At 41.6% G+C, this 12,985-nt stretch overlaps 1 protein-coding gene across 3 annotated transcripts; it reads right to left on the bottom strand.

The window, feature by feature from the left end:
• Positions 1 to 491: 491 nt before the first annotated feature.
• On the bottom strand, positions 492 to 11,197 carry PSMD5 (proteasome 26S subunit, non-ATPase 5). 3 transcript variants are annotated; one of them, XR_010593732.1, is made up of 11 exons: positions 10,946 to 11,197; positions 9,672 to 9,816; positions 9,300 to 9,413; positions 8,620 to 8,748; positions 7,728 to 7,837; positions 6,893 to 7,035; positions 5,220 to 5,411; positions 4,254 to 4,363; positions 3,360 to 3,500; positions 1,781 to 2,863; positions 492 to 1,472 (listed from the first exon to the last, which is right to left on the bottom strand). XR_010593732.1 is itself a non-coding variant. In XM_005299463.5 (10 exons), exons 1-10 carry the CDS (start codon positions 11,116 to 11,118, stop codon positions 2,606 to 2,608), a joined length of 1,515 nt encoding a protein of 504 aa, XP_005299520.1. In that variant the 5' UTR covers positions 11,119 to 11,197; the 3' UTR covers positions 492 to 2,605. The 3 variants fall into 3 exon arrangements, 1 of the variants encoding a protein (XP_005299520.1); XR_010593731.1 differs by having other exon boundaries at positions 1,755 to 2,863; XM_005299463.5 differs by having other exon boundaries at positions 492 to 2,863.
• Between the last annotated feature and the right edge of the window lie 1,788 nt (positions 11,198 to 12,985).

A 12,985-nucleotide genomic window follows, 5' to 3' on the forward strand; every position in this document is an offset into this window, starting at 1 on the left:
TGCAGACAAGCTCTTAACCTCTGACATTTTGCCAAGTCATTTTCCTGAATTCTGATTGCTTCATTGCTTTATTTTTTTTCTCCTCAGTGGTTAGTTATTTTATATCTCATGTGTGCACATTATAGGCTATCAACAGCATGCAAGCTACATGGCTTTGAGGAAGGAGTATGGAACAGTGCTTAAGTGGCTAGCAGTAACTCACTGAAGGATCAGTCTCCGCATTTATCAGAAGGGAGAAAAAAAATAAAATTATACACACACACACACTTTTCCCTCAGAATTAAAGCGAGTGGCAGCTTTCAGTAAAGCTCACCTAAAAAAAAAAGTGTATATATACACAAACATGAAAACACCTCTGTGGCATTGTAAAATGTTGCCTAGACAAATGTAGCATATGCAGCCAACATTCCCAAACACTGGTTATACATAGTAGTTTTCATAAGTGACAATTGCAAATGCTCACACTTATCACATAAAGGAAGAGACTCACGAATTGTAGAAAAGTTTACTGAAATGTCAGTACACTGTTCAGATAGCAACCAGCATACAAAAACCACTTAACATCTTAAAGTTAAACTAGCCAGCGCAAGTGGAAGATATTTTTACATTCAACATAACTTTAAAACAGTAAAAAATTTTCCATGCATGCAGGATGTCTGACATTTTTGCACTGTGCCAGTGGAAGACAGTCATTAGCCATTCCCACGTAAAAAGCAAAACAGTTAATATTGGCCAATACAGTCGGTGCAGAGGTAATGCTATCTAAGGTATTTATTGGGCACCTACACCCATAGGATTTATACGCCGCTACTGGTATAATCTTGAATGAAAAAATCTTCTTTAAAATTCCAGTTCATAAGGATAAGTGACAGACATGTTGCATAAAAAGTTATTCTGCATTTAAATAGTATATTACTCATTACCTTTCCTCTCCCACCCCCAACACTCTAGCTTTTCTAAGTCCTCTTGCACCTCGCATCACCATTAAAAGGTCCTGCACCACAGCACTGATCTGGCAGCAGTCAGCTGGATGTTGGTTCCTCTGCAGCCCACCGCCATTTCTCCCTGGCTCAGCCAGAGGGCTGCTGCAGTGCAACCAAGGCATCCTATTCATTTGCCCTGATTTGGGGGGCAGGGAAATGAACAAGCTACTTCTGTACAGATATCCAACTTGGTATTTTTATTACTACTTCCTGTGGTTACCTTCATTTAATACATTTTTTGAGTATTTCACATATTTTATTTTTTATCCTTGGAACTAAAATATGTAATTCATGGTTAAAATAAGACAGAAGAAAAAAAAATTATATAAGAGTCTTGATTTGTGGACCAAAATACATTACATGGCCCATCTAGTCTGAAATCCTGTCCTCCATAGTAGTCAAACTGTTCTTCAGAGAATGTGTAAAACCTATGTGGTTTACCAAATTATAATAGGCTAGAGCAGGGACTGGCAACCTTTGGCACGCGGCCTGCCAGGGAAATCTGCTGGCGGGCCAGGCCGGCTTGTTTACCTGCATCGTCCGCAGGTTCGGCCGATCACAGCTCCCACTGGCCGCGGTTCGCCATGCCAGGCCAACGGGGGCTGCGGGAAGCGGCACAGGCTGAGGGATGTGCTGGCCGCCACTTCTTGCAGTCCCCATTGGCCTGGAGTGGCGAACCGCGGCCAGTGGGAGCTGGGATTGGCCGAACCTGCGGACGCTGCAGGTAAACAAATCGTCCTGGGCCACCAGCGGATTTCCCTGGCGAGCAGCGTGCCAAAGGTTGCCAATCCCTGGGCTATAGCCATGAGTTACTTCCTCCACGGCTAAATTTATGTCCTTAAACAGAAGGCTTTATGCTCTTATCACTTTTACTCTAACTAACTAACATTACCGAAGTTCAGATATAATTTAAAAGTGATAATTTTAAAATTAAGAGAGATCAATTTTTGATCAAAATGACAGTAAAATCTATTTAAAATTTGTTTCTAAGCAAACAGATTGACTAACAGACTGTGGTTCATACAATGTCCTCTTAAACAAATTATCTTAATTGCAGTACAAAGAAGCAGGTCAAAAAAAAAAGGCAGCTTCCAATTTGATTTAACACTCACTTTATCAGACAGTATCTTTAAAAATGTAAGATTTTTCATGTTCACTTTCCCCATAAGATGTAAAGAACATTCAGAACTGTTTGTTTATACAAGACTTACATCCAGCAAACCAAACTGGAAAAAAAACAACAAAAAACAAAACAAAACAAAAAAAAACACAAATTATTTTTGCACCATCTCCTGTAAGCATGAACGCCCCCCGAAAGTAGCTAGTGTAATTGTAATAAACTAAACTGCTTATGTCAGTCAATTAGACAAGGTTATATCAAAACAAGATTATAAATGTACAGGAAGCGGATTTATGTACACCATGATGCTTTAAAGTGCCCTACGGCTGTTTGAGAATTACTCTCCTAACTCTTAGTTATTTTCAGATTAAAACAACTGAGTCAAATGCCTTCTAAAGTTTCTTTCATGAGGTTAGAGCCTCTAAACTGGAGCCATTTTGGACCAACCACTGCTCCAGTAACACTGGATTGCTAAAAAGGAAAAAATGTGAGGACGCTGATATTATTCTGCCCCTTCCACAGCAGTAGTAGAAACAGCCTTAACATAATAAGGACCTTCATGCAGATAAGCCCTCAGCCTTAAGTAGTATTGGTTTCCAAATATTTCAGCTATTGTTTTGGAATTTACAAGGGCCTTAACCAGTTCATATTTGGCATCCTTTGAAGCTTTGTCAGGTTCCACAGATCTGTCTACAATATATTCCACAAATCCTGGACTGTCAAGCATCAGTTTTTGTGCCCATGGTTGGTTTGCAATAGCCTAAACATCAAGAAAGAAGAAAAATAATCAAGTTTGGATTTTTTTAATATGCTAATATAATACACTGATTGTTAAGCAATAGTCGGGGACAAGAATACAACTGAAATCAGATATGCAGTCTGGGCAACTGGAGGATGGAGACTAGAAGACGACATTGTGGCTGTCCAACCAAGCAGTAGTATTTTAATTCTAGACACAGATTCTAGAGTTATTTTTCCCCCTTTAGATTGTAAATGAATTATGGATCACCACTTTTGTGGCACCAAACGTAATTCATTTTTTAGTTTACAAGAGGATATAAAGTGCACACCAGACTCATTTGGTGCCTAGTTTGGATTCTATTTGGGTTCCGGTCTGATGTATGAGGGTTGGACACAGATTTGTATACAGAAGTCAGTCTACAAAGATAATATTTACACACATTATTACAACTTGATGCTATCACTAGGAAAGGAATTTACAACTTCTAGTCTCATTTTTAAAAAAGGAAACTTACGGTAAACACTCTTAAAGCCCCACAGTGGAGATCAGGGAATGGTTGAGTACCAATACTCCTGAAGAGTTCCAATGGCTGGCTAGACAAGGCAGCAAACCAGGATTCAGTCATTCCTAGTAGGTCTTCTGTTTGCTGGTCTGGCTACACATGGAGAGAAAGTATGAAATAGGCTAGAAACATTGTGATGAATAATTTTTGCATTTTTAATATTCGTTCTCAAGAGTCAGGAAAATTATAAAGGAAAAAATCAATTTAAAACTAAGTCACCTAGCCATTAGCAGTTTAAACAAAGAATTTTAAGTATCAAATTTACTTTTCCCAAATATGCAGTTCACTTTTTGTATTTCACTCAGTTTGGAGGGTACAATTTTCTCACGGATTCTTAGGAGTTTCACTACTACTACTTCTGCTGGAATTCACAAGGCTGCAGGGGAAGTTTAAATGAGGATGCTTCACTCAGGTGAAAAAATCTTAATGTAAACGGAAATGGTTTCAAGTGGGGTGGGTTACACAATCCAATTACAACGTTCTGGTCTTCAAGTAGTTTTACAATGTCCCTTTAAGCCATAAGTATTGTACTACATGCACTTTCATTTTCATTGTAAAGTTGTCCTATTCTGAGCAAAGTGACAATTTCACGGAACTCTAGAACTTTGCATTCTGAACACTGAAAACAGCTATTATTTAGCAGAAATGTTATGTATCTAAGCACAAACACTTCACTTACATGAATTAAAACCACAATGTTACTCTTCTCCACTAGAGAATACAGTATTTTTTTTTAAATAAAAGTGTAAAGAGTTCATTACAAAAACAGTAAACTATTAAGAAACCTTGACTTAGCCTCTACAAAACACACAATAGTGTCATTTCTCTACATTTCAAACAACTTACTGGCAAGTAAAGAAGCGATGATATGGCATCCAAACATCGAAGTCTTAGCTCTGCTGGGGGATTCTTTGCCTGGTGCCCGAGTCTGTTTAACAGATGTTGAAATCTACTCCCTTTGAAAATAAAAACATTAAGAAATTTTCATTTGTCATGCATACTCCCAACATACTAATAAAATCTCCAGTAACTTCTGTACTATGTCAAATGATCAGTATTACAGTCGACTGAATTAAATGCTAGAGAAGAGCGCTGGGATGCACAGCCTGACCAAGAGCAGTTCTAGATATACTCTACTGACAATACATATAGCTGCCATCTCTTGGTATGGCAAACTGGGTCAGTTTTGAACCAGTAGTGAAAAAGGTTCTGTATCTCATTTCGAATCCTCTGGGCCATTTTGGTCAGCCATTTCATCTTCTACTAAAAGAAGTCCTATAATCTTCAAAAAAAAAAAAAGGGAAGTTCCCAGGAGAGACACAAAAAGCATATTCATCCATGTCTGTAGGCAAAAGATGTATAGTACATGGCTGTATTTTCCTCATCCTTTTTAAGAAAGCATATCACGGAAGAAAGATGAACATCTCCTAAAATTACAGTGCTGTTGTGGACTTGCATTATGCTGAGCACTGCAATACGAGGAATTTTAGCTGACAGCCCAAGCTGCAGCTCTGACACTGCCATGTGTTTCATGAACACGGTTTGATCACAGCCAGTAATGCCATATATATTAGGCTCCTCTTCAGAACCAGTAGTACTTTCCTCTTCCCCTATTCTCCCACACCCTACCAAAATTAAAGAGGAACTATGAATAGAAAATTATTATTCTGGTGCTTTGCAGCTATTAAAACAAATAGAAATCTTTGGTAAGTAAATATATTTTAAGGTCCCTTTCCCCACTCCTGAGTGTGAAAATCCCTCAGTAAACTCTCCTTTGTCTATTAGAATAAGGGGGAAAAAATTGATGCAAACCAGATTTCTGTAAAACCTGTTTTCCTTCCACATTTGATCCCAGGATTGCAAGCGTGTCCACAGCCACTCCAATCATGGTTGGGTCATGGCCTTCAGCCATTCCAAATACTTTTTCCATAAAGATGGGATATCGTTCACAGATCTGCTGTGGGCTGTCTACAATAGCCAGATTTCCAAAAAATTTCACAAATCCTACCAAAAGCAAAGCAAGAAACATTCAACAGAAAAGAAAAATAACGTCAGTAGCATAATTTCAAGTCAATAACCAGGAAAAAGATACCAAAAGACTTTTACACTAATGGCATAATTAAAAAAATGTGTTGAAGATAAAATTGTTCAGCTGTAAAAAAGTAATATGACTGAAAGGACACCACTAGATAAAGCCAGTATTTTTAAAACAAACGTGTATAGCACAAACAGAGGCAGTGCAAGCTACTCCTACATGCTCAATGGATATCTAGACAAGGCTAAGAGATTTTAAGTGGTGGTGTTTTTTTAACCCTCTTATCCCAGCCTAGACATGCCCCCACAGTATACTTCAACTTTGCTCTACAAGAGCTCATTTTCCATCACCTCTCTGGTGAAGCTGTAACAGCGCAATGGCTTCCTTGTTTGTGTGAAATAGACACCTGTCTACTAATAAATGGGCTGACCCAAGCACCACTGAGTTCCACATAAAAGTTACACACTTATAGGTAGTTGGATCCTGAATTTCAGATCAAATTGCAGTTGCTCAATATTCAAACAGGATGTAGTTCATTCATATTCCCCACTTTTCCTGACCACTACCCATTTAAAAAGACTGGGACCTCCTTTAAAAGAGACACTGTCAGGTTAAAAGTAATATTTAAAAAAAAATAAATTTCCTTAAGTGACTAACACCTTAGATATTAAAATTATTTATGATGTTTGCTTCTCATTTCAATCACCTTGGACAATGAAAACAGGACTAGTCAGTCTCATTTTCTGAGTCTCAAAAAAAAAAAAAAAAAAAAAAAAAAATGTTTCACTCAATAAAAGTTCAGGAGAACGTTTCTATTAAAAGGGATATCCCAACTTTAAGAGAAACAAAATTATTTCTACCAGAAGATTTTTTTAAAGACCTTATTTTACTGCAAGTAACACTTCAGATTACTATAAACTGAAATATTGGAGAAAATGAAGGAGTGGGTTTTTGTTTTGTTTTTTAAACACTGTACACCAAAATTTTGTAAGATGCAGAGTTTCTCCCACTTGTGCAGGAGTTTCACACAGCAACAGAGGTGAAAACTTACATTTTAAAAAAAATAGTAAAAATATAATTGCTAGTTTTTGTGTTTTTTCAGATTTATCTGGGCAGTGGAGTACCTCAAACTTCTTTGAATTTACATTTTTTAAACTGACTAGGTTTCAAGTTGTTGGGGTCCTTCTAATATCTTATTTAGCGAGACAACAGCAATTCTTCAACTGTGTGCCTACTATACCTGACAGCATCCCTGTAACTCATCTTTTCCCAGTGCCCTTATGTAAAGAAGGCAATCACGTTTTAGACCATTCATAAACATTTATAACATTCTTACTATCAAAAATACACATTTCCTCTCAGGACAAAAGGCTCAAAGCCCTTAGTTTAACAGTTCTTTAGAGGTGAACAACATTACACAACGTTGGAAACAATCAATGCATAACATCACCTGGCAAATAGAAGCCTGAGAAAGGATCAGAATCTGCCCCAATGATTATATTGGAAATTTTATCAATGATTCCTTGCTGGGCAAGATATTGACGTCCATGCTTAGTGTATGCCAATGAGGTCACCATCTCTATACTGGTAGCTCTACAGAAGATAAAGAATAAATGCTCACCTGGCCTATTTCATATCCTTTTTAAAGTAACCTAAATATCTAGATAATCTCAAGAGACTGATAAAGAAAATAATGTTTTAATCTTTCACAGTTGTCATTTTAAAGATAACATGCTCCTAATATTTATATTGCAATAGTACCCAAAGACTGCAATCAGGAGCACAGGTCTAATTCGGTGGTTGTACTGTGCCTAGTGTGAGACATGGCCATATCCCAAAGAGTTTAAAACAGAAGTATTAGCACTTAAAAAAAAAAAAATTGTCCAACTAAAATTTAAAAAATAATTAACCTGACTTGTGAGGGTGTGTGTGTGGGGGGGGGGGGGGGGGGGGGAAGGGGGGGGGGGAGGACCTGCATGCATCTCTGATTAAATGATCAAACTAAGATAATCAAAGTGAGACCCCAATCCAGAATCAGAATCAACTTTAACTTTCAAATTTAGTTAAATCAATATTTTGTCAGTGTTTAATTCTCTCCAGTACAGCCTCTTGTGCTTGTTTGGACTAGCAGTACAAAATCAAAAACTTGAACAGAGTTTTGATTTTCTCTTCCCCCTCCCCAGTTAGAACACAGTTGTAATCCAACGCCTTTTAAATATTTTTTTATGGATCCTCGTACTTAAATTGTTTTCCAGACAATCTGCTTTTGAAAACAGTCAACATACCTGACCAGCACATCATCTCCAGTCAGTTCTTCAATTAGCTCAGATATTAATCCACTGTTTGCACAGTAATTCAAAGAAACCGCAGACACTGAAGAAATCTCAACAATTAACTACAAAGTAAGCACAGGAAGGACAGGTGTATAAAAGCATTTGTGTAAGACTGAGTGCTTGCACACTGCATTATGCTTATAAAGTTATACAGACCTATACGTTACATATTCCAAACAGAATTTTTGCCTGAAAACATTATTTATTAACCCCCATCCTGCTTTAAAAGCTTATTTCACTGGTAAGTCTTCAGACAGAAGTATGTTCTTTTGCTTTCTTCTTACATCCTGCTTTCCCCACCCCCCCCTTTGCTCTGCTAAAAATGCCAGCCTCTCCACTCCCTTTGTTTCTTCCTCACACATTTAAGCTTTGAGACTGCTCCTTGCCACCCACATACCTGAAGTTATACAGCTGGCAGTGATCTACCATCACCACTCCCCTTTAAAAAAAAAAAAAAAAAAAAAAAAAAAAGAATTGCACCTGTATTTTTTATTTGATTTATAGTAATATCTATAGGTGTCCATCCTAGGCTCTGGGCCCCCATCCACCATAATTTAAAAGCAAAATATAATAGAGGACAGCCCATAAATATCCTCCAGACCTTCAGTTCACCCCATTTCAAAACCCTTTGAGGTTTGGGGGGGGGAAGAAAACTCTGATTCATAATTTCATAAAGAATTATGGTATGCTCCTTTCCTGCCCCACGCCATCTTTCTTCACTCCAGAAATGTACAAAGTTTGCAAGTCAGTTAAAAATGACAGATATGTTCCATCTCATTCCAAATTACAATGCACTAGAGTCGTGGTGCCCTGTAACAAACACCAAGAACTACATTGCTCTTACCTCATATACTCTGTATCGTACAACATCACTTGTTGCCATGACATTTTTCAAGTCAACTAAAAAATTGCTTGCAAATAAAGCCTCCAGCCCATCTTGAGTCTGTGCTATTCTCGACAGTGATTTGATAGCCTACAAATAAAGGCAGTGTTTTGTGATAATACAGACACATACACACACACAGTAGCAGAACCAACTGTAGAATGAAAGAGCAAGACAAGAAGAGTCAGTTGAATTGTTTTTTTCCCCAATAGGCTAAATAATACATGAGACATCTAGAGCTATGCTTTATCAGTGGGAGAAGACTGAAAAGTATTGGTCTCTCTGCTGAGACTGGCAAGAGTGCTAGTTATGCTGGTTTCTGTGATGTGAACAATCCTTTAGGAATCAGACAGGAGACCACATCAATTCACTTCACAGAGGAGAATTACCAGACAGCAACGATATGGGTGTGTTAGATGATTTTACCTCGAGTGACTTCAGAGCCTAAGACATTTAGATGCTTTTGGAATTTTTACACTAAGGCTGATCCCAGTCTCCTGGGCTATCCAAGCCCCCACTTCTCTATTATCCAAGAATAATCAAGGCTGCTATCTCAGATACTGTAGATACAACATAAGATACTTTGAACCTTTCAATTAGTGTGAAAAAGAAAAAAATAATTTATTGTTTGCAACACTTACCTCTTTAGCTACAGCTATTTTCTCTCCACCAATGCAATAAATGATTTGCCTTAGTAATTCAGGATTATTGAGAATTTCTCTAACAGCATCTGAATTTTCAACTATTCTTCCAACCTAAAAATTCAGTTGAACATATAGTATTAGTCGGTTTCCGCCAGATGCAAAACACCAACATGAAAAATTTCACCCAGTTTATGTAGGATTTCTAACTAGAATCTATATACAAGTAGCAATATGGTGCTTTTGTCCTACTTTGGTACTGGGAAGTAAAGAATTAAACTGTAATTAAAAAAAAGTGATAATGGATTAAAACTAGCCAAGAATGGTCAAAGATCTAACCTACTATTTGAATATAGGAGTTACGGTCCATACCTGAGCTATAGTAAGAAGTTTAACTGAATCATCAGGATGAAAGAGTCCTTTTTGAAGTTCTTCTCTGAAGTTTTGGATTACATACAATGGATCCACTGCCTGAAGAAACCGCTCCAAGATAGAAACACATAAAGCAACCTGTTCTCTGTTTGCAGGGGAAGGAAAAACACCCCTTAGATCAGTGTTCCCCAAACATTTCAGAGTCACACCTCCTCTTACCCCGTCCGCACACACACACACACACACACATCCAGGAGTGGGGCCGCAGCTCCAGCGGGGAGGGAGGACAACATGGACAGGCGTAAGGGGGCTGAGGGTGGGGCCACAGCTGTGGGCAGGACTGGGAGCAGAGCCCTAGCTGGGGCCCTGGGCACATGGCCAGCAGCTAGGGCCCTGGGCACGGGGCTGGGAACCGGGGCCAGCAGCCAAAGGGCACTCCCCATGGGGGCTGGCCCAGGCTTCAGCCGTGCCCCCAAACATTCCTCCATGCCCCTTTAAGGGGGGCACACCCCAGTTTGGGGACCTCAGCCTTAGCTAAAGAATTTAACAATTTAAGGCAAACAGAAACAACTCTGCGACACAGAAACAACCCTGTGGCTATTTCCCACCAACTAAGCTTTGTCACCATTCTGAATTTTGCAGAATAATCTAGATTTTACTACTACATGCCTACGCACGTGCAAAACAACTTTGTACTGTTCTGATTCTATTTCCTGGCAGTGATAATTGCAATAGCTTATACTCAGTAAATAAACAGCTCCTCCCATGTGCTTTACAAATAACCACACACACAAAAAACAAATCCCAACCTCCTTATGGAGTATCATCCACATTTTACAGATGGGGAAACCATGGCAAAGAGAAAAGATTTGCCACAGACCAAACAATGATTCAGTGACAGCCATGCTCAGAGGGAGCCCCAGGTTCCCAGGGCTGTTGCATTGCTGGGCTCTGCATACAGGACCCTATCACTCAGTGACACCCAGCACCTCAGGCTGCACGACAGCGAGGAGCAGAGCATCACCCCTACGGCAACAGCACGTGTCACAGCAGCCTGGTCCTCCCCCCCCCCCCCCAACAGCCCCTGACACCCGGCCCCCCCACCCGACAGCGCCGCCCCGCCCCCACCACATAGCACCCCAGCTCCAGGGAGGCAGCCTGAGGTGCCCCCGTACCCCAGCGACGCCGCATCGCTCACCCCGAACGCCAGCCCCCTCCACCGGGTGCCCGCCTCGCCCAGGCCCCGGCCCAGGCCTCCCCCCGCCCCGGCGAACCTGTCGTTCACGTTGAGCAGAGCGAAGAGGCTTCCCAGGCGGATGTCGGGCGCCCGCTCCCTCAGCGCGCTCAGCGGCAGGGCCTGCACGGCCACCCCCAGGGCCCGCAGCTCCTCCAGCGGCTCCTCCAGCCGGGACACGCGGGCTAAGAGCTCCAGCGCTTCCTCCGCCATCTTGGCACCCAACCCACCCGAGGGAGGGAGTGTGGGGCTAGCAGTATCGCGAGAACTCCCTTAGCAACCACGCTGGGCGTAACTAGGAGGCTCCTTTCGCGTCCGGCAAAATGTAAACAAAATGGCGGGCCCCTGCATCTTGCTGATTGGCTGCTGTAAGGCGAGGGGCGGGATTAGTCTGGCAAGTCCGCCCCGTGGCCTCCTGGGAGCGGAGCGGACCGGGCTGAAGCGGCCCGCCGGCGGGAGGGCGGCTATAGAGGCGGTGGCCGTGCGGGGAGGACGAAGACGTCTCACAGCCACCCACTGTCACTGTGGGGTGTTAGTGACATCACGCCGTGCTGGTGTCTGGCCCCTCCCGGGGGGGGGGGGGGGGCGCTACAGGGAGCCCCTCAGAGCCCGCCCCCGGGAGTGGCACAAAGACACCGTGTAAAGACCCCAGGCGGCTGCCGGGTGGCCACCATCGAGGTCACATAACACACCCGCCCTGGCGTCTCGGGATGCTTCAGAATAACCCCCCCCCTCCCCCAACCCCCGGCCTTTAATTCTCAACAATAAAAGTCAGGGTTTTAGCCCCACCACCAAATTGCTCTGGCGTCTCTCAGCCCAACACAAAAGAAGGTCGCTGAGTATTCACCAGGGGTAGCCGTGTTAGTCTGTATCTACCAAAACAACAAGGAGGCTGGTGGCCCCTTAAAGACCACGAAAGCTGATGCCCAAATAAATCCGTTAGTCTTTAAGGGGCCACCGGACTCCCTGTTGTTTTTGAGTATTCACAGAGCAGCGTCCACAGCCGGTTACTCGGCTCCTCCCGGAAAGGACTTTTGGAAAGTCACCGTCACCCAGCTCCTTCTGGAAACAGCCTTTCCCCAGCTGACCTCGGAGCGCCGGGCTCAGCTCCCTGGTCATCTCACTTCAGACATCGATTCAGACTAACTGCCTTTTGTTTTATCGTACTCCTTTATCTACAGTTTGCACAATGTTATTCAATAAATAAGTGTTGATAAATGTAAAATGAAGATAATATTTATCCACTGCGGATATAATTAGATGATAAATAAGCAGGCTTTGGTGCAGGGAAACTTTTCAGGTGGGGGTGGCAGGAGAGAAGGGAATTCTCCCTCCACTACCATGGAGTATCAATACAGCTGCTCCGTGCTCTGCTCTCCCACTATTTGGGGGTTTTGATTAACAAAGTTAGGCAGTCGGAGTCCCATTGGCCTAACTTGTCCTAGGCAGCATTGCAAGGTGATGTGCAGGGGTATAGACTTTCCTTATACAGGCTCCCCACACTCCCTTATCACATCTGTGCAGTGTAAATCTGACCGTTCTGTTGTGCTGAGGATGGTCGGTGCCTGCAGGGGAGATCAGTGTAAGAAGAAAATGTGTCAGTCTTTCAATCTACAAGGAATAGACCAGGCAAATGAAGCTTAGCAGATACCTGAACTTTCCATTTTGTAAAGGGTTCTGAATGATCTATGATATTAAATATCTCTAAAAGGTCACTAACAATACCAGGATAATTTGGCCTTCATCCTTTGCCCAGGAATGAGATCGTTAACAGTACGATAATTGTAGAAAGTTTTGGTCTAAAGCTAGACTTAGACTGCTGTGCTAAGAAGTTTGCAGTGATCTGCTGATGAATACATTTTCTAGTAGCTTGAGAGACCTGACAGTAACATAATGACTGTCTCTATTCATGTACAGTTGAATTCTTAAAGGGACATTGTCAAAAAGTTTTAGGCCTAAAATGCCCACTACTACTTTGCACTTTTATAGCACCTGCTGAGGATGTCAAAATGCTTTAAAATATTCAGGAATTAAACCCCAGAACACTCCATTGTACAGATGCAGAAAACACGGCATAGAG

Source organism: Chrysemys picta, chromosome 18, assembly GCF_011386835.1.
Source record: "Chrysemys picta bellii isolate R12L10 chromosome 18, ASM1138683v2, whole genome shotgun sequence".
Taxonomy (NCBI): domain Eukaryota; kingdom Metazoa; phylum Chordata; order Testudines; family Emydidae; genus Chrysemys; species Chrysemys picta.

What these genes read in the sequence shown, in the direction of transcription:
- PSMD5 (XM_005299463.5), bottom strand. Translation starts at nt 11,118, where the DNA reads ATGGCGGAGGAAGCGCTGGAGCTCTTAGCCCGCGTGTCCCGGCTGGAG. An exon ending in CTCAGGCTTCTATTTGCCAG is followed by an intron (nt 5,412 to 6,892) that starts GTGATGTTATGC and finishes TGCTTTTGGTAG; the next exon opens with GATTTGTGAAATTTTTTGGA. An exon ending in GGGCTTTAAGAGTGTTTACC is followed by an intron (nt 2,864 to 3,359) that starts GTAAGTTTCCTT and finishes CTTGATGTTTAG; the next exon opens with GCTATTGCAAACCAACCATG.